The sequence below is a fragment of the Scyliorhinus torazame genome, chromosome 6 (assembly GCF_047496885.1).
Source record: "Scyliorhinus torazame isolate Kashiwa2021f chromosome 6, sScyTor2.1, whole genome shotgun sequence".
Lineage (NCBI taxonomy): Eukaryota > Metazoa > Chordata > Chondrichthyes > Carcharhiniformes > Scyliorhinidae > Scyliorhinus > Scyliorhinus torazame.
This window is the reverse complement of record NC_092712.1, coordinates 84,449,571-84,470,531: the sequence shown is the minus strand read 5'-3', so window position 1 is coordinate 84,470,531 and position 20,961 is coordinate 84,449,571. Positions and strand designations below refer to the sequence as shown.

At 52.7% G+C, this 20,961-nt stretch overlaps 1 protein-coding gene across 2 annotated transcripts in view; it reads right to left on the bottom strand.

Moving 5' to 3' along the window:
* Window positions 1-20,961, bottom strand: part of odad2 (outer dynein arm docking complex subunit 2) — a 549,301-nt gene that overhangs the window by 264,075 nt on the left and 264,265 nt on the right. For both annotated transcript variants that reach the window (XM_072508396.1, XM_072508397.1), the window contains exon 13: window positions 9,450-9,686. In XM_072508396.1, coding sequence (XP_072364497.1) covers window positions 9,450-9,686 — 237 coding nt within the window. The remainder of the gene's footprint in view (window positions 1-9,449; window positions 9,687-20,961) is intronic.

Genomic DNA, 20,961 nt, shown 5'->3' with positions numbered 1-20,961 from the left:
ACTTCTTAGACCTACCTGCAAGTGATCTGCCTTCTGCCAGCATTCCGTCATTCTGCAACATGGACAACATCAGCCCACCCCCGCCGCTCCGCATCGCCGGCAACCTCGGGGCCAACTGGAAGATTTTCAAACAGCGCTTCCAGCTCTACTTCAAAGCCACGGACAGGGAGGGCGCCTCGGACACCAGAAAGATTGCTCTTCTCCTCTCCACGGCCGGGGACCATGCCATCCATATTTTCAACTCTCTCACCTTTGCAGATGACGAAGACAAGACGACGTTCAAGACGGTTCTCCTCAAATTTGACACTCACTGCAGCGTAGAGGTGAATGAAAGTTTTGAACGCGACGTGTTCCAGCACCGTTTGCAGGGTAAGGACGAACCTTTCCAATCGTTTTTAATGCACCTCCGCATCCTTGCGCAATCTTGCAGTTGCGGTTCCACCTCCGACTCCATGATACGTGACCAGGTAATTTTCAGTGTTCAGTCGGACCCCCTACATCAGCAGCTCCTCAAAGTAAAGCAACTCACCCGAGCGACCGCCATCGAGACCTGTGTCCTACATGAAAATGCCACCAGTCGGTACTCCCAAATACAAGCGGCTGAAACGGCGCGGCAAGGTCCCCATGAGGCGGAACGGGTCCAAGTGATTGAACACGTCCAGGGCCTCAGCCTGGATGAGGCCGGCCATTTTGCGCGCTTATTACGGACTCCCGCGCTTGTACGCACCAAACGAGGGGACGGCGACATGGAGGAACGTAATGCACAGGCGCGCACCACGCAGGACCGCACCGCGCATGCGCGGTGGCGCAGTGAACGTGCTGACGTCACGATGTGCGGCAACTGTGGCTCCGCCCATTTAAAGCGGCAGTGCCCCGCAAAATCTAGACAATGCCTACGATGTGGAAGACTTGGCCACTATGCTGCCTGCTGTCGAGCAGCTCAGCCTTCCAATTCATATCGCTTCAACCAGCCTCGCAGGAATGTTCGAACAATTCAACCTATGGTCATAGAGTCCGATTCCGACCTCCCACACAGCAGTGACACCGAGGACCCGAAGGCGCCTTTTCGAGTCGGTGTCGTAACGAAAAACAGGCTGTCCCCGAAGCAAAGGCACCAGCCGCTGTCGGTATACAGCATCGATCCAGATGATGAGTGGTGTGCCACCCTGACGGTCAACAGGTCCCAAATACGATTCCACCTGGACACTGGTGCCTCCGCCAATCTCATGGCATGGTCTGCTTTCCAAAGCCTTCGTGCCAAACCAACCATTCTCCCATCGGCCTGCCAGCTATTGGACGACAATGGCAACATCATTCCTGCTACCGGCTCATGCCAACTCGAAATGACGCACAAGTCACGAAAAGCCATCCTTCCTTTCGAGATCGTGGGCTCCTCGAAGGACTCTCTGCTTGGCGCACAGGCGTGAAAATTGCTAAACCTCGTTCAAAGAGTTCACTCTCACTCTCCTGATGACACGTCTGCCTTCCAGGATGCTGACGTCAGGGCGCAACTCAACGTCATCATCGACCAGCACCGCGACGTCTTCGAAGACATGGGCACGTTCCCATATACTTACAAGATCATACTCAAACAGAACGCCACGCCTGTGGTGCATGCACCTCGCAGAGTCCCAGCACCCCTCAAGGACCGCCTCACGCAGCAGCTGCAGGACCTCCAAGACCAAGGAGTGATCTCCAGAGTTACGGAACCAACCGACTAGGTCAGTTCCATGGTGTGCGTAAAGAAGCCTTCCGGCGAGCTCAGAATCTGCATTGATCCAAAGGATCTGAATCATAACATAATGAGGGAGCGTTACCCAATCCCCAAGTGCGAAGAGATCACATGCGAGATGGCTCGGGCCAAGCTCTTCACCAAACTTGACGCCTCGAAAGGATTCTGGCAAATTCAACCAGACAGATCCAGCAGGAAACTGTGTACCTTTAACACCCCTTTTGGCAGATATTGTTACAACAGGATGCCGTTTGGGATCATATCGGCATCAGAGGTATTCCATAGGATCATGGAACAAATGATGGAAGGCATTGAAGGTGTTCGCGTCTATGTTGACGACATAATCATTTGGTCCACCACGCCAGGAGCATATCAGTCGCCTCCAGCGCGTGTTCAAACGCATACGGGAGCAGGGCCTACGCCTCAACAGAGCCAAATGCTCCTTCGGCCAGACGGAACTCAAGTTCCTAGGGGACCACATCTCCCAGTTGGGTGTGCGGCCGGATACGGACAAGGTGGCTGCCATCACAGCCATGAAAAAACCAGAGGACAAGAAGGCGGTCCTCCGATTTCTGGGCATCGTCAACTTCCTAGGGAAGTTTATCCCCAACCTCGCCTCTCATACCACAGCTCTCAGGAACCTGTTCAGGAAGACGACAGACTTCCAATGGCTTCCTGCCCAGGAGAGCGAATGGACAGAACTTAAAACCAAACTTACCACAGCCCCGGTATTGGCCTTTTTTGATCCAGCGAAAGAGACAAAAATTTTGACCGATGCCAGCCAATCTGGCATTGGGGCAGTGCTCCTGCAACGCGATGAGGCCTCATCATGGGCCTCCGTTGCATATGCGTCACGCGCCATGACCCCCACGGAACAATGCTATGTGCAGATAGAAAAGGAGTGCCTGGGCCTGTTGACCGGTGTCGTCAAATTTCATGATTATGTGTACGGCGTTCCCCAATTCACCTTCGAGACCGACCATCGCCCGCTGGTCAACATAATACAAAAAGACTTGAACGACATGACGCCTCGCCTCCAGCGTATTCTGCTCAAACTCCGGCGATACGACTTTCAGCTTGTATACACCCCAGGCAAAGACCTGATCATAGCCAACGCTCTGTCCAGGGCAGTCAACACCCAATGTAACCCAGCGGGATTCGTCTGCCAGATTGACGCCCATGTGGCCTCCAATCTACTGGCCACGGATGAACGCCTCGTCCAAATTCTACGCGATACTGCGGCTGATCCCCTGCTACAGCGTGTCATGTGCCACCTAACAGACGGGTGGCTCAAGGGCCAATGCCCGCAGTTCTACAACATCAGAGACAATCTGGCGGTAGTCGATGGTGTCCTCCTGAAGCTGGACCGCATCGTTATCCCACACAACATGCGCCAGCTCATCTTGGAACAGCTACACGAGGGCCATCTTGGCGTGGAGAAGTGCCGCCGACGGGCCCGAGAGGTAGTGTACTGGCCCGGCATCAATGACGACATCGCCAACACAGTGCTCAACTGCCCCACCTGTCAGCGGTTCCAGCCGGCCCAACCACGTGGGACCCTACAGCCCCATGAGTTGGTCACGTCCCCTTGGTCCAAGGTCGGCATCGACCTGTTCCACGCTCTGGGCAGAGACTATGTTCTGATTGTAGACTATTTTTCAAACTACCTGGAGGTGGTATGTTTGCACGACATCATATCGTCTGCAGTCATCCGTGCCTGTAAGGACACCTTTGCTCGTCACGGCATCCCACTCACTGTGATGTCGGACAATGGCCTCTGCTTCGCAAGCCAGGAATGGTCCAACTTTGCCAGGAGGTACAACTTTGTGCATGTGACATCCAGTCCCCTGTACCCCCAATCCAAAGGCAAAGCGGAGAAGGGCGTCCACACAGTCAAACGGCTCCTCTGCAAGACTGCCGATGCGGGATCCAACTTCAACCTCACCCTGCTGGCCTATCGCTCGGCCCCACTGTCCACTGGCCTGTCGCCAGCCCAGCTGCTCATGGGTCGCACCCTGAGGACGACGGTGCCGTCCATTCACGTCCCAGACCTCGACCACGTTCCGGTCCTTCAACGAATGCAACTGTCTCGTGCACAGCACAAAGCGGCTCATGACGCCCGTGCAGCTGATCTCCCTGCTCTGGCTCCAGATGACAATGTCCGCATCCATCTTCCGGATGGTGGCTGGTCTGCAACTGCTGTGGTTCTTCGGCAGGTGGCTCCCCACTCGTTCTTGGTTCGTCTACCGGATGGTTCCATTCTGCGCCGTAACCGGCGTGCCTTTCGTCTCGTTCCGCGCTCGCTACATGATCCTCCACCGGTGCCACGCCCTCCTGTTGTCCCTGACCTGGACTATGCAGAGATTCCGGTTACTCTGCATCCTCCTCACTCTGACACAGTCCAGCCCGCTCCTCAGCTGCTGGCTCCTGACCCACCCTTGAGGCGGTCAACCAGGATTCGTCGCCCACCTCAGAAACTTAATTTGGGAACTTTGCACTAATGGACTCTCTGGTCTGTTCTGTTCTTCCGTTTAATCGTTCAAGTGGTTTGTATATAGTGTTCATCTTGTTTATTTGTGTGACACACAGTTTTTTTCTGCACCAGGCACCTTCCCATGTAAATAGCTTAGTTTTATGTACATAGTCCTGTAAATATTTCGCACACACGTAGTCAGGAACATTCACCACACACTATTTATTGTCACGCAAGCACATTTTCCTATATAAAAGGGATGTCATAATATACACCAGTATATCATGGTGCAGACACACTGATGGACACACAGTGGGACCAATCAACATACACAACACCGCAGCCAATCACCAGTGAGAGCACACGCACTATAAAGACAGGGAACATCAGAGTTCCTGCTCATTCGAGTACAGCTAGCTAGGAGCACAGAGCTCACAGCCTGCAACACAGACATTCACCATGTGCTGAATGCATCAACTAGTTAGGACAAGGCAAAGGTCTTTAGTTAAAGCTGGTATCGTATTTACCCACAGTTCAAGTATGTTTAAATAGTTAACCTTTCAATAAAATAGTGTTGCACTACTTCAAGTGTTGGTGACCTGAATGTGATCCAGAACACCCAACACATCATGAGGCACTTCCGTTCGACTCAATCGAAGGCCTTTTATGTATCCAGAGATTCGATTGCCTCTGGCGTTCTCTCCCCAGATGGGGTCAGTATCATATTCAGTAGCCTCTGATGTTCGCAAGTTAGCTGTCTTGACAAAGACCAGTCTGGTCCTCTGCGACCACTTCTGGTACACAGTCCTCCAGTCTCTTGGCCACGACTTTCATGAGTATTTTCACATCTACATTAAGCAGCGAGATGGGTGGGTCTATCCGCATTCCGTTGGGTCATTGTCTTTCTTGGGTATCAGCAATATGGCGGCCTGTGTTAGGGTAGGAGGCAAAGTGCTCCTTGCTAGAGCGTCTGCGAACATCTCCTGTACGAGTGGGGCCAGAGCTGGTGCAAACTTTTTAAAGAAGACTGCCAGGAACCCATCGGGTCCTGGCTCCTTCCACGTCTGCATGGACTCAATGCTCTCTATTACCTCTCCCAGTCCTCTTGGTGCTTCCAGCTCTCTCTGTCTGTCGCCTTCCATGACTGGCATGTCCAGTCCATTGAGGAAACGTTTCATGTCCGAGTCCCCGTCGGGGGCTCAGATGTGTACAGTCCCCAGTAGAAAGCCTCAAATGCTTGGTTGAACTTTTTGATAATAATAATCTTTATTGTCACAAGTAGTTTACATTAAGACTGCAATGATGTTACTGTGAAAAGTCCCTAGACACCACATTCCGGCACCTATTCGAGTACACAGAGGGAGAATTCAGAATGTCCAATTCACCTAAAAGCCCGTCTTTGGGGACTTGTGGGAGGAAACCGGAGCACCCGGAGGAAACCCATGCAGACACGGAGAGAACGTGCAGACTCCACACAGGCAGTGACCCAAGTCGGGAATCAAACCAGGGACCCTGTCGCTGTGAAGCAACAGTGCTAACCACTGTGCTACCTCTGCTGTCTTTTACCTGGGCTACCTCCCTCGTGGCTGCCTGCTTTCTCAGCTGGTGAGCCAACTGGCAGCTAGCCTACTGACCTTGTTCATAAAAGGTCCCCCGAGGCTGGCAGAATTGGTGCACTGCCTTCCTGGTGGATAGCAGGATAAAGTCCATTTGTAGCTTTTTCCTCTCCACCAGAGCTCTACGGTCGGGGCCTCGGAGTACCTTCTGTCAACTTCCAGGATGGAGTCGATCAGTTGCTGCCTTGCTGCCCTCTCTTCCCGGTCTCTACGAATCGTGTAGGCTATAATCTCTCCCCTAATTACTGCCTTCAGTGCCTCCCAGAATGTGGAAGGTGAGACTTCCCCCATTGTGGTTGTTGGTATATACTCGCCTATGGCCTGCGATGTTTTCTGGCAGAAAACCTTGTCGGCCAAGAGGTCCGTGTCCAACTTCCATGCGGGGCGTAGGGCACGGCCTGTCTCCAATCTCACATCCATGTAATGTGGAGCGTGGTCAGAGATGAATATGTTGGAGTATTCTGCTCTATTTCTGGAAGCACCGATTCGGTCGATACGGGCATATACCTTATATACCGGTGAAAAGAACGAGAATTCAATCTCACCTGGGTGGAGGAACCACCATCTGTCCACAGCTCCGTCTGCTCCATGAATGCTCCCTGTTCCTTAGCCATGCCTGTCTTTTTCCCTGTTCTGGGGTTTGATCAGTCTGTCAATTGGTGCTGTACACAGTTAAAGTCCCCCCCCCCCCCCCCCCCCCGCCGCCATGATCAGTCGGTATGTGTCGATGTCGGGGATTTCCGCCATGATCTCCTTTATTAAATCCGTGTCATCCCAGTTGGACGTGTATACGTTTACCAGAACTACCAGTGCTCTGTCAAAGACACCGCTGACCATGTTGTACTGTCTCCCTGGGTTCGTGACATTAGTAGCACGTCTGTCCCACTCAATCCTTCCTTACCCGCAGTTCACCCTTCTCGCTCAGGTGCGTCTCTTGGAGGAAGACTGTTAGCTTTCAAACGTCTCAAATGGGAGAAGACTCTGGATCTTTTCACTGGGCCGTTAAGTGCCCTGACGTTCCAGCTGATAATCCTGGTGGGAGGCTTTTGTCCCCCCCCCTTCCTGCGGGATCGACCATACTTACCTGGTGGATGCACCCCTGCACTCCAGGTTTTCCTTTGTTAGGGGGCCATCCAAAATGGCCGCCAACCGTGTGTACGCCACATGGGTGCACCCCTGCACTCCGGGGTTTCCGTTTGTTCTGGGACCCTCCAAAGTGGCTGTTGCGGCGCCATCTTGTTCCCTCAACCTGCACCTTATCTGCTGAAGCCAAGCTGAAAACCATCCCTTTCTTTTCCTTGTATTTCCCTTATATTCCCCCTTCCCCCCTGCTACCCAATCCCCCCCATGTCCCCCCCTCCCTATCTCCCCCTTACATTCTCCATCGCTGAGGTCCCCCCACTTGGCAGACGCTCCCTCCCTGCCGGGAGGTGTGTTGCAGCCCCCCCTTTGCTTTCATGCTTCCTTGCACTAGCTTTCCCTGCTATTTTGGTGGCTCCCCTCCCAGGGCTGTTCTTACTCCTTTACTATGCCCACTAGATAGCTATTCCCCCTGTTTCCTATTCACCCTCTCCTGCTTTCCTCTGCCCTCGCCCTTCCTTGTGGTCTGACATTTCTATTCAAAGCGAGACAGCAGTGTCCCACGCAAACATAACATATGTCCATCATAGTTCTTTTTCCCTTTTTCCTTCCTCTGCTTCACCCTCAGCGCTGCCTCATCTGCCCTTTGTCCAGGCTGTTCATCCGTACTCGTCCGCCTCCACCGGGGTATTGAAATAGTGTTCCTTGTTTTGAAACGTGATCTAGAGCCTGGCTGGGAACAACATTCCAAATTTCTCTCCGCTCTTGTACAGGGCCGATTTCATCTGGGTGAACTCGACCCTGCACTTTGCCAGGTCTGCCCCAATGCCCTGGTAGACTCGGATTCTATGTCCTTCCCAGCTGCTCACCTTCGTCAGCCTCGCCCACTGCAGGATCCTCTACCGATCCTGATAACAGTGTAATTTGGCAATTATTGCCCTTGGCTGTTGCACCACCTTGGGTGGAGGCCATTGTTCGGGTCATCAGTCTCCCGCTTTCCAGGGTGGCCAGGGAACCCTGGTCTCATGGGTCCTCCAACTCATCCACCCGCTGCTTGTGACCTTTTCCTCTGCTCTTGCCTTCACTGTGGCCTCCCGAGCTCCCATTTGCTGGCATGTTGTTGCTATACTCTCCCTTTCTTAATGAGGATGAAATAAGTCAGGATTTTCAGGCTAAATTTGACTAAAAGTGCCTATTTGATTGTATTCAGGAGGATGGCCACCTGGGGCGAGATTCTCCGACCCCCCAGCGGGTCGGAGAATCGCCGGAGGCTGGCGTGAATCCCGCCCCCGCCGGTTGCCGAATTCTCTGGCACCAGATATTCGGCAGGGGCGGGAATCGCGCCGCGCCGGTTGGCAGCCCCCCCCCCCCCGCGATTCTCCGGCCCGGATGGGCCGAAGTCCCGCCGCTAAAATGCCTGTCCCGCCGGCGTAGATTAAACCACCTACCTTACCGGCGGGACAAGGCGGCGCGGGCGGGCTCCGGGGTCCTGGGGGGGGGGCACGGGGTGATCTGGCCCCGGGGGGTGCCCCCACGGTGGCCTGGCCCGCGATCGGGGCCCACCGATCCGCGGGCGGGCCTGTGCCGTGGGGGCACTCTTTCCCTTCCGCCTTCGCCACGGTCTCCACCATGGCGGAGGCAGAAGAGACTCCCTCCACTGCACATGCGCGGGAATGCCGTGAGTGGCCGCTAACGCTCCCGCGCATGCGCCGCCCGGAGATGTCATTTCCGCGCCAGCTGGCGGAGCACCAAAGGCCTTTTCCGCTAGCTGGCGGGGCGGAAATTCGTCCGCCGCGGGCCTAGCCCCTTAAGGTTGGGGCTCGGCCCCCAAAGATGCGGAGCATTCCGCACCTTTGGGGCGGCGCGATGCCTGACTGATTTGCGCCATTTTGGGCGCCAGTCGTTGGACATCGCGCCGATACCGGAGAATTTCACCCCTGATGTGCGACTGCTCATCACCGTCACCGGATGTCCCAAGTATGAGTGTTTCAACCGCTAAATAAGCAATAACATTACGGACTCTGTAAACCCGAAAAATTTCTAAGTCCAGTTTTGGGCGCGTTTGGCAGTGTGTTTCTCAGCACTACATCTTGCTCTTCAACAAACAGCACTTTGCTGTTTCTTTTGTCCTCGGGAGATTCTCTGGGCCGAGGCCACACTTAGTGTGATTTCCTGCTGAGGAAAGTCTCCCCGTTGGTCAGGGGGACCAGTACTAAACGGCACCCTGGTAAGGGTCTCGGAAAAGCAGCCGGTGAGACCAAGGCGCTGGGAGAATCCGGCAAACGTATATTTAAATGAGCCGTACGATTCCCTTCGATCTTGCAAGACGTTTCGAGCATCGCAAATTTGAATTCAACGGCCTTGTCCTGACACCAAGGTGGGTGCATCGAGGCCACTGATTCACGCCCTACAAATTTCTTTTGATATAATTTCCTGTACGGATAACGATTTTTGCTTTGATTGGACCCATGACAATATACAAGTAAAAGGACAAGTATACATATTTTCAAAGCTATTGTAATATCACATTGCCATTGATTTTTGTTACCTCTGAAGCACATTCTTGCAGTGTGCCAACAACTGGAATAAGCATATTTTCATGAGGAGACTTCAGCAGGCAAGCCAGCAGGGGAATACCACCAGCTTTACGAATAGCATCTTTATTTTTTTTACTTTTGCTGCAGCTCCAGAGTGCAAGAGCACCACAGCGTGCCACTTCAATATCTTTTTCTTGTTCTGCACTTAGGTTAGCTGAAAGCATTGGAACACAGTCCAAAAGACTGACCTAAAATAAGGATATAGAAAGAAAAAGGATTTTAAAATCTGTTAAAAGTGAAGTCACCATAATCCGCTTTCCGTTTTGAGGGGGACAGCTGACTGGTGGTGATCTAACCTTGGGGTTAACACACCTCAGGTGAGGGGCAGGGTTAAGAAGGCAGGCCTTTATGAATAACTTCAACCGGTACAGGGACTGAACCAACACTGTTGGCCTCGCTCTGCATCACAAACCACCTTTCCAGCCAACTGCTAAACTGACAGAACTGGAAGGAATTGTTTTGTAGGAGGATGCATATATAACAGAAAACTATTTTTGTATTCCTTCTACATAAAGTGCTTTGTGACACTTCCGGTTGCGGCTATGCGGAGCTAAGCCGCACAAATCGGCAGCTCCCGCGAAGACGGACTTTCGGGCTCGATAGAAGAGCCCCAACGGAACTTTTCACACAGTCAACCCGTGGGGAAGAGAGGAGAGAGGTACCCCACTAACCTGTATGGACCGGACCCGCAGCAAAACGGCCAAAAAAAGGGCACTGGAGCAGCGGGAGAAGAAGGGGAAAACAAACAAAATGGCGGCGGCCGGGGACAAAGAAGAGATCCAAGAATTCATTAAGCGCTGCTTCGAGGAACTGCGCAAAGAGATGGTGGCGCCTATGCTGGCAATAATTGAAGGACTTGGGGCAACCCAGAAAGCCCACGACGTGAAGATCCAGGACAAAGTGAGTGAGAATGAGGACGAGCTCTTGGGCCTGGCGGTGAGAGTGGAGCGGCACGAGGCGCTACACAAGACGTGGGCGGGAAGACTCGAAGACCTGGAGAACAGGTCGAGGAGAAACAATCTGAGGATCCTGGGTCACCCAGAAGGAGTGGAGGGGGCCAACGCCGCGGCATATGCGGGCACAATGATCGGGGCGCTGATGGGCGTGGAGGCCCCCCCGGGGTTGCTGGAGCTGGAAGGGGCGCACCGGGTGTTGGCGAGGAAGCCCAAGGCAAACGAGCCGCCAAGGGCAATGGTGGTGAGATTTCACCGGTTCATAGACAGAGAGAGGGTCCTGAAATGGGCCAAGAAGGAGCGGAGCAGCAAGTGGGACAATGCAGAGATTAGAATATACCCGGACTGAAGCACGGAGGTCGCTAAGTGGAGAGCGGGTTTCAACCGGGCCAAAGCGGTGCTGCATCGGAAAGGAGTGAAATTTGGAATGTTGCAGCCAGTGCGACTGTGGGTCACATATAACGGCCAACACCACTACTTCGAAACGCCCGAAGAGGCTTGGACCTTTATACTAACTGAAAAGTTGGACTCTAATTGAGGGTTTGTGAGGGTGGGGGGTATTTGAGGGTTGAAGTATGATGGCGGTTGTATATAGGGGGGCAAGCACGCGCAGGGAATGTTATATGGGCTGGGGACGAGAGACAAGGCCGCAACAGAAGCTGCGTCAGGGGGGCCGGGGCAGGCTATGGAAAGCGCGGGGTTTCTCTCCCATGCGTGGGAAGAAAGGTGGGAGGGGGAACGTAGGAACGTCTACTGAGGAGGAGATTCCCACACGGGGGGGGGGGGTCAAAGGGATGGCGGGGGAAGCAGGGGTCAGCAGGCGTCAGCTGACTTACGGGAGTGATATGGGGGGAGCAAAAAAGCTAGACAGGGATCTAGCGGGGGTGCGGGGGGGGGAGAGGGAAGGGGGGGAGGGGGGGAAGAGGGGGGGAAACAGGGTTGCTGGTGCACTGGCCGAAAGGGAATGGGACACAGAAGAGGTCGCCGGGACGGAGGTCCCCCGGTTGGGGGCCTGGAGGGTGAGGGAGACGCGGACACGGGACTGGCCCAGAAAAGGAGATGGCTAGTCGGCACAGGGGGGGCGAGAGCCCCCAATCCGGCTGATAACGTGGAACATGAGGGGCCTGAACGGACCGATGAAGAGGGCTCGAGTGTTCGCGCACTTGAAGGGACTGAAGGGAGACGTGGCTATGCTCCAAGAGACACACCTGAAGGTGGTGGACCAGGTTAGGTTAAGAAGGGGACGGTAGGCAGGTATTTCACTCGGGACTGGACGCAAAAAATAGAGGGGTGATAATTCTGGTGGGAAAGCATGTGTCATTTGAGGCCAAGACTATCGTAGCGGACAATGGAGGGGGATACGTGATGGTGAGTGGTAGGTTGCAAGGGACGTGGGTGGTGTTGGTAAATGTATATGCCCCGAACTGGGATGATGCTGGATTCATGAAGCGCATGTTGGGGCGCATCCCGGACCTGGAGGTAGGCGGACTGATAATGGGAGGGGACTTTAAGATCCAGCACTAGACCGCTCCAGATTAAGGACGGGAAAGAGGCCGGCGGCGGCCAGGGTGCTCAGGGGGTTTATGGACCTGATGGGGGGAGTGGACCATGGAGGTTTGCAAGACCGCGGGCCAGGGAATTTTCTTTTTTCTCCCACGTGCAAAAGGCATACTCCCGGATAGACTTCTTTGTGCTGGGCAGGGCGCTCATCCCGAGGGTGGAGGGGACGGAGTATTCGGACATAGCCGTTTCGGACCATGCCCCGCACTGGGTGGAAGTGGGGCTGGGAGAGGAGAGGGACCAACGCCCGCTGTGGCGGTTGGATGTGGGAATGCTGGCAGATGAGGTGGTGTGTTGTAAGGTAAGGGGGTGTATTGAAAGGTACCTGGAGGCCAACGACAACAGGGAGGTGCGAGTGGGGGTGGTATGGGAGGCGTTGAAGGTGGTGATCAGGGGAGAGCTAATCTCTATCGGGGCTCATAGGGAGAAGACAGAGGGCAGGGAAAGGGAGAGGTTAGTGGGGGAGATTTTGCGAGTGGACAGGAGATACGCAGAGGCCCCGGAGGATGGATTACTTGGGGAAAGGCGAAGGCTCCAGACGGAGTTTGAACTGTTGACCACGGGGAAGGCGGAGGCACAGTGGAGGAAGGCGCAGGGGGCGACCTACGAGTACAGGGAAAAGGCCAGTCGGATGCTGGCACACCAGCTCCGTAAGAGGGCGGCAGCGAGGGAAATAGGGGGAATCAAAGATGGTGAGGGAGCCATGCAACGGAAATAAACAAGGTATTCAAGGCCTTCTATGAAGAGCTGTACAGATCCCAGCCCCCAGGGGGGGAAGAGGGGATGAGAAGATTCCTGGACCAACTGCGGTTCCCGAGGGTGGAGGAGCAAGAGGTGGCTGGTTTGGGGACACCAATCGGGTTGAAGGAGCTGAGTAAGGGATTGGGGAGCATGCAGGCGGGGAAGGCCCTGGGATTCCTGGTGGAGTTCTATAGAAAATATGCGGACCTGTTGGCCCCGCTACTAGTGAGGACCTTTAACGAGGCAAGAGAGGAGGGGACCCTGCCCCCGACAATGTCGGAGGCGACAATTTCCTTGATTCTGAAGCGAGACAAGGACCCACTGCAATGTGGATCGTACAGGCCGATCTCGCTCCTTAATGTGGACGCTAAGCTATTGGCAAAAGTGCTGGCCACGAGGATTGAGGACTGCATCCCGGGGGTGATACATGAGGACCAGACGGGATTTGTAAAGGACAGGCAATTAAATACGAATGTGCGGCGGCTCTTAAACGTGATAATGATGGCATCGGAGGAGGGAGAGGCGGAGATAATGGCAGCCATGGACGCGGAAAAGGCCTTTGACCGAGTAGAGTGGGAGTACCTCTGGGAGGTGTTGCGTAGGTTTGGGTTCGTGGGAGGGTTTATTAGCTGGGTTAAGCTCCTTTACAGCGCCCCGGTGGCAAGTGTGGTGACGAACCGGCGGAGGTCGGAGTACTTTCGGCTGTACCGAGGAACGAGGCAGGGGTGCCTTCTGTCCCCCCTGTTGTTTGCATTGGCGATCAAACCCCTGGCCATATCCCTGAGGGAGTCTAATAAATGGAGGGGGGTGGTCCGCGGGGGAGAAGAGCATCGGGTGTCGCTATACGCGTACGACCTGCTGCTGTACGTGGCGGACCCAATGGAGGGGATGGTGGAGGTCATGCAGACTTTGAGGGAGTTTGGGGAGTTCTCGGGCTTTCAGCTCAATGTAGGGAAGAGCGAGCTTTTTGTACTACAGGCAGGGGACCAAGAAAGAGGGATAGGGGACCTACCGCTGAGGAGGGCGGAGGGGAGTTTTCGGTATCTAGGGATCCAGATAGCCAGGAGCTGGGGGGCCCTACACAAACTGAATCTGACGAGGTTGGTGGACCAAATGGAGGTGGACTTCAAAAGATGGGACATGTTGCTGCTCTCGTTGGTGGGTAGAGTGCAGTCGGTAAAAATGGTGGTCCTTCCGAGGTTTTTGTTTGTGTTCCAGTGCCTCCCCATCGTGATCACCAAGGGCTTTTTCAAGAGAGTAGGTAGGAGTATTATGGGGTTTGTGTGGGTGAACAAAACCCCGAGGGTAAGGAGAGGGTTCCTGGAACGCAGTAGGGACCGAGGAGGGCTGGCGCTGCCAAACCTAGGGATCTACTACTGGGCAGCAAACGTGGCGATGATCCGTAAGTGGGTTATGGAGGGAGAGGGGGCGGCATGGAAGAGGATGGAGATGGCGTCCTGCAAAGAAACGAGCTTGGGGGTGCTGGTGACGGCACCGCTGCTCCTCTCGCCATCAAAGCACACCACGAGCCCGGTGGTGGCGGCAACGTTAAGGATCTGGGGCCAGTGGAGACGGCATAGGGGTGCAGTGGGAGCCTCGGTGTGGTCCCCGATCAGGGGTAACCACCAGTTTGTCCCGGGGAAGATGGACAGGGGTTCCAGGGCTGGCACGGGGCGGGGATTAGAAGAATGGGGGACCTGTTCATCGACGGGACATTTGCGAGCCTAGGGGCACTGGAGGAGAAGTTTGATCTACCCCCGGGAAATAGGTGAGGGCTTTTGTGAGGCGACAGGTCAGGGAATTCCCGCTGCTCCCGACACAGGAAATTCAAAACAGGGTGATCTCGGGTGTATGGGTCGGGGAGGGCAAGGTTTCGGCAATACACCAAGAGATGAAAGAAGAGGGGGAAGTGCTAGCAGAAGAGTTGAAGGGTAAATGGGAGGAGGACCTGGGGGAGGAGATCGAGGAAGGTTTGTGGGCTGACGCCCTGAGTAGGGTTAATTCCTCCTCCTCATGTGCCAGGCTCAGCCTGATACAATTTAAGGTGGTTCACAGAGCGCACCTGACGGGGGCGAGGTTGAGTAGGTTCTTTGGGGTAGAGGACAGATGCGGAAGATGTTCGGGGAGCCCGGCGAAACATGTCCACATGTTCTGGACATGTCCGGCACTGGAGGGGTTCTGGAGAGGAGTGGCGGGAGCAATATCTCAGGTGGTGAAAGTCCGGGTCAAGCCAAGCTGGGGGCTAGCAATATTTGGAGTAGTGGACGAGCCGGGAGTGCAGGAGGCGAAAGAGGCCGGCATTCTGGCCTTTGCGTCCCTGGTAGCCCGGCGAAGGAACTTGCTAATGTGGAAGGAGGCGAAGCCCCCTAGCGTGGAGGCCTGGACAAACGACATGGCTGGGTTCATAAAGTTGGAGAGGATTAAGTTTGCCTTAAGGGGGTCTGCGCAGGGGTTCTACAGGCGGTGGCAACCGTTCCTAGACTACCTCGCGGAGCGTTAGAGGAAGGTCGGTCAGCAGCAGCAGCAACCCTGGGGGGGGGGGAGAACGAGAGATTGCTTGAGGGGACGGATGAGTGGGGGATAACATGGAGGGTGGGGGAAACTGGCACGAACGGGTGAGAGCCAGTGTATAAAGCTATGTAAATATATCATCTTACCATGTATATATCTTGCTCAGGGTGATTTTGTGTTGTTTTGTTACCGGGGGGGTGGGGGCCGGGGGGGGGGGGGGGGGGCGAGGGGGGGGGGGGTTATTGTTTGTAAGGGGAAAAAATTGTTTTGTTAAAAAACTTTAATGAATATATATATATTTTTTAAAGTGCTTTGTGACATTTTCTATAATAAAGTTACACAGAATGCAAAATTTCTGATGTAAAACAGTCTTTTAAAAATCATGCATATGCATTTGGTTAACTTTTCATATTAATTTACTGTTAAAATTTCTAATAGTTCTAATCTTCCTCATGGCCAGGTTCCCTATACCCGGGCCCACACCCGGCTCCATCTAGAAACATGGGTCGGGAGCAAACAGCGACGTGGGCACAAAATCCCCCAAAAGTCAAGAAACTAGAATCTCACTGCCCTCTGGGGAGCTCCATTGGGGAAATGGGGTTCCTGTTTTTTTAAAATCCGAGATTGGGCCGCCCTATAAAAATATAAAAATGGCATCCCGATCTCAGGAATTCCTTTTTCAGCTCCGCTCCACCTAAATGATGGTGTGAGACATGCCGCCATTTTTCTTTGCACAATGTGCTGCACAATGTGGCGAGGTGCCTGCTGGTTTTCGCGCCCCAGCCAGCATCTGTGCAGAAATGGAAAATTTCCCCCATAGAAATTTTACAGCACAGAAGGAGGCCTGTGTCAGCTGGGGAAAAGCAATTAAGCCCAATTCCACTTTCCAGTTCTTGGTCTGAAGCTCTGTGGGTTACAGCACTTCATGTCATATCCAAGTATTTTTAAAAAATGTGATGAGGGTTTTTGAATATCTTTTCAAGCAATGAGTTCAAAACCCCCAACACCTTCTAGGTGAAAATGTACTCCTCTACTCCCCTTTAATTGTTACGCCAATTACTTTAAATTATGCCCCTTGATATTGGCCTCTTGGGAGTTGGTGTAGTTAAGTAAAAATGTAATTATAATTTAACTGGGCAGGAAAGAGTTCTCCTGTCCTCCCTAGCCACTTTACTTTTCATGATGTGGAGATGCCGGCGTTGGACTGGGGTGGGCACAGCAAGAAGTCTTACAACACCAGGTTAAAGTCACACAGATTTGTTTCGAATCACTGGCTTTCAGATTCATCTGATGAAGGGGCTGCGCTCTGAAAGCTAGTGATTCGAAACAAACCTATTGGACTTTAACCTGGTGTTGGTAAGGCTTCTTACTTTACTTTCCAGCCAACATGTGAGTATACTATACGACAGTTCTTGTTGGGCCATGTATGGAACTTCCATAGAACAAAGGGCCTGCAGGGATCCTAGAAACAGCCCAAAGATTATAGAGTCTAAGGTAATGCAGCTGAGGTACTTCCCTTCCCCTAACCCAACAGATGTTTTTATAATAAAAACAAAAACTACGGGGAAAACTCAATAGGTCAGGCAGCATCTGTGGAGCGAAACACTGAATAGGCTGCATAATACTGGGAGGGCAGATGAGGCAAAGTCGGTGTGGAATCAACTCACTCCACAATGACCCACTCTTCAGCCATAATGTCTCTCAGGTGACTGCCATGTTATGGGGCTGACGTCAGTTGTAGGCGGGAAGGTGATGGGGTGTGATCTGTGCCGGGTCTGCGAGGACTGCATTTACTGCAGCAGTGAGAGAGACAGGCTTCCAACACTTGAAGAAATGCAACTCGATTTTATTGAACTCTTAACTATCATACATACTTTAACTGTGGGTTGACACTATGCTGACTTGACTGGAGACCTGAGGCTACCTGACCAGACTATCTTACTACCACACGGTGTATGTTCTAGTTGCTGCTCACGGGTTCTGACTGTCTCAGAGGCTGGATCCCAAGAGAGCGGGAAAACTAGTGCCCTCTGTCTTTATAATGGTCGTGTCCTGTCTGGTGATTGGCTGCTGTGTTCTGTGTGTTCACTGGTCATCCTGTGTGTCAATCACTGCCTGTCTGTGCACCATCATATACCTGTGTGTATATTATGACAGGGTTGGCACCCGTCCTGCTTGATGTGCCCCAAGTCCCCATCCCCCACCAAAAACAGGCTGGCGGATGAACGTAAAATCCAGCCCAATATTTTAGGCCAAGTATCAAGTAGCCTGTTAGTGGGACTTGCTGACTTCACTGAGGAGGGGCCTGACCCTCGGGAACTGCCAGCCAATCGGATGCAGCTTCAGCAGTTCCGGCAGTGCCAAGAGTCCATTAGTGTGTGCTGCCTGGACTGCAATTTGTACCAAGAAGAAGGCTCAGTGGATTCTGGAGCATGGTATGTCCATCATATTGGGCGGTGAGGGTTTGGGCAACTTAGGGAGGGAGCTGGGGGTGTGTGGCAGTGGTTGGTTTTAGAGCGCAAACATGTAGGAAGTAGAGGGGGTATCTAAATGAGGTGCAAACGGCAATGCAGGAAGATATTACCTGCCTCTTCCTTCCCAACCTTTTAAAAACATGTTAAAAAATGGCCTGCTCACTCCTGCCCACACCAATTGGATTATGGTGCAGGCAGTGTATCATCAGGGCCAACAGGTTGGTTAACAACCTCAATAGATCCTTGATTATTATTTAAAATGGCAGGGGGCCAGCCACCTGCCGTGTTAAGGGGTGACCCCAGTGGTAGGCGGAAAGGCGTTGGGTGGACAGTCGCCCTATTTGATTTAGTAACCCCACCTACCTCCACTCACCACCACCACCACCCACTGTGGTGACTGTCTTTTAAGGCAACACAGCAGAGTAAGGGACATCTGGCTTGGGGGACCAATTGGGACTCAAGAGTGGGTAATCATACCAGGGGTAGAGTCCTTTCTTTGTGTGGAGACATGTAGCGAGCTTGGTACAACTGTGGAATCCATAATAAACTATTTCTTAGTGAAGGACGTGGGTCTGTGTGGAATCCATAATAAACTGTTCTTAGTGAATGACATGGGTCTGCAGAGACAGAATGGTGGAGATAGCCGAAACAAGAATGCGCTCTCTGTAATCTACAGTAACATCCAAGGGCAGATGGGAAGATAAGTGTGCAAACGAAGGATTGAAAATGCTCATTTGTCTATTGGTCCATTTGTCCTGTTTTCTATTGGCTAGAATTACTGTCCTTTCATTGGTTTAAAATGAAAGTTTAACTGTGATATTATTGATGTGTTGACATGAAGGATTAGACTGCAAATGTAAACCTATTGGCTGAAAAAGCTATAAGTGTTTCTGCTTCGCTGGACTCAGACAGAACAATGGAGTGAGTTCCACTGAGTTGTTCTCCTGGTGCACAAGTCAATAAAGATTGATCAAAAAGTACTCGCCATGTATACCTTGCAGTAATTCTGACACAACCATGAGGCTGCTGTTTTGTTATTAATAAATCCTTTTTGTTATCACCTCCATCTATTTTTTTAAATCTTCTCAAAATCCAATTTTTCCACAAAGTTTTAAGTCCCTTCTCCTAATTCTTATGAAACAACTTGCTCCTTTATTCGGCTTAACTATAATGTTTTCCTCTCACTTTTCTCTATGTAAAGCACCTTTTTAAAAAAAAGTATTTTTATTCACCTTCTTTTTCACATTTACCCCCAAATTTACACCCACCAACAATAAACAATAATCAGTAACAAAACTGTCATTCCCCATATCAATAACAACAATCCCATCCTCCCACCAAACCCCAAACATTAGCCCGCATGTTCACACAAATGACAAAAAGGAATTAGGGATCACCCATAGTTGCCATTAACGCACACAGCCCCCCTCCCCCAACCCTCCCACCCGCCCCAACTAATGTTCGATGTTATCCAGTTCTTGAAAGTGCATAATGAATAATGCCCATGAAGTGTAGAACCCCTCTTTTGTGAGGGCCACGAAGAATCCAGCACGAGTTTTAAGGATACAAAGTAATAACATTTATTTACAATAACATATATATATATATATATATATATATAACAGCAGCAGCAACTTCCCTTGCTGCATACTCTTTCCTGCTGGTTTCAAACTGGCCAGCTTTATTTATACTTGGAGTTTACTAATGGTTTCTCCGCCCCCCCCTCATTGGGGAAGCTCATACTCCCACAGGATTGTGGGATTGTCATTAGTCCCCAGCCAATGGTAAGCAGGCAGGTTATAACATCCCTCCCCCCCAAAGTCCAAGGAATCCACCGAAGACCCTGGCGAAGGAGGGCGTCGGACTCGTTTTGCCGCAGGCCTGACACCATTTGCACGCGGCGCTGGATCAGGCGGCGTGTAACGAGTCAGAGACCGGCGTTTCCGTGATGAACGGTGTAACGGTTGTACATCCACGGCCCGTGGACCCGAGGATTCCCCCTCTGATGCATCCTGTGTCTCCATCTCGGAGTCAGAGTCTGCTGCCTCCGTCATGTCAGCGTCTCTATCTCCATTCGGTTCTGTAACGACCTGCACCGGCTTTGAGTGAGGCACCAGTGGAAGATTGTGAGGACTACCTTCCCTTGCCTCTGGTCTCTGCGGCTGTAGAAATGAGCTCCGGGGGCGAGGAATCTTTGGAGGGGATAGTCTTCTGGACCGAACGTGGTCTACATGTTTGCACTGGAGACGACCCTGGGCTTGCACCTGGTAAGATATAGGGCCCGTTTGGCGAAAGATTACGCCAGGAACCAACTGGGCACCACCAGCAAAATTCCGAACGAACACTGGGTCACCGGGCGCAAACTGCCGAATCGGCCGATGCCGAGAAAATCCCTGTTCCTGCCGTTCTTGTGTGCGGCGTACTTTTGCGCCAATGTCCGGGGAAACCATACTAAGGCGGGTGCGAAGTCTCCGGCCCATGAGGAGTTCTGCGGGAGCTACCCCAGTCACCGCATGGGGGGTGGTCCTATACGTAAACAAAAACCGAGCCAGTCTCGTGTCCATTGATCCGGAAGACTGCTTCTTTAGGCCTCTTTTGAATGTCTGCACTGCGCGCTCTGCCAACCCATTTGAAGCCGGGTGGTAAGGGGCAGTGCAGATATGGCGGATGCCGTTCATCTTCATGAACCTCGCAAACTCCTCACTCGTGAATGGAGTGCCGTTATCCATGACCAGCACCTCGGGGAGGCCATGCGTACTAAAAGACAAACGCATCTTTTCAATTGTTGTGCAGGACGTTGTCCCCTGCATCCTATGCACCTCAAGCCATTTAGACTGGGCGTTGATTAATAGAAGGAACATGGATCCTTGAAAAGGGCCAGCGAAATCTGCATGCAAGCGTGCCCAAGGCCGCCCTGGCCATTCCCAGTGATGTAGGTGCGTGGCCGGCGGAAGCTTCTGATGCTCCTGGTTGCAACCACCTCACCGGTGGTGGGGGTCGACATGGGGCCGGTCGATAAAGGCAATCGGCTCAGTGCGTCGGCATTTGCTATCTGCGTTCCTGGTTTGTGCTCCAGAGAATACTCGTATGCAGCAAGCAACAAAGCCCAGCGCTGGATCCGTGCGGAAGCAATGGGCGGTATTGGCTTATCCTCTCTGAAAAGTCCCAGCAGAGGCTTATGATCAGTCACGATAGTGAAATGGCGGTCATACACGTACTGGTGG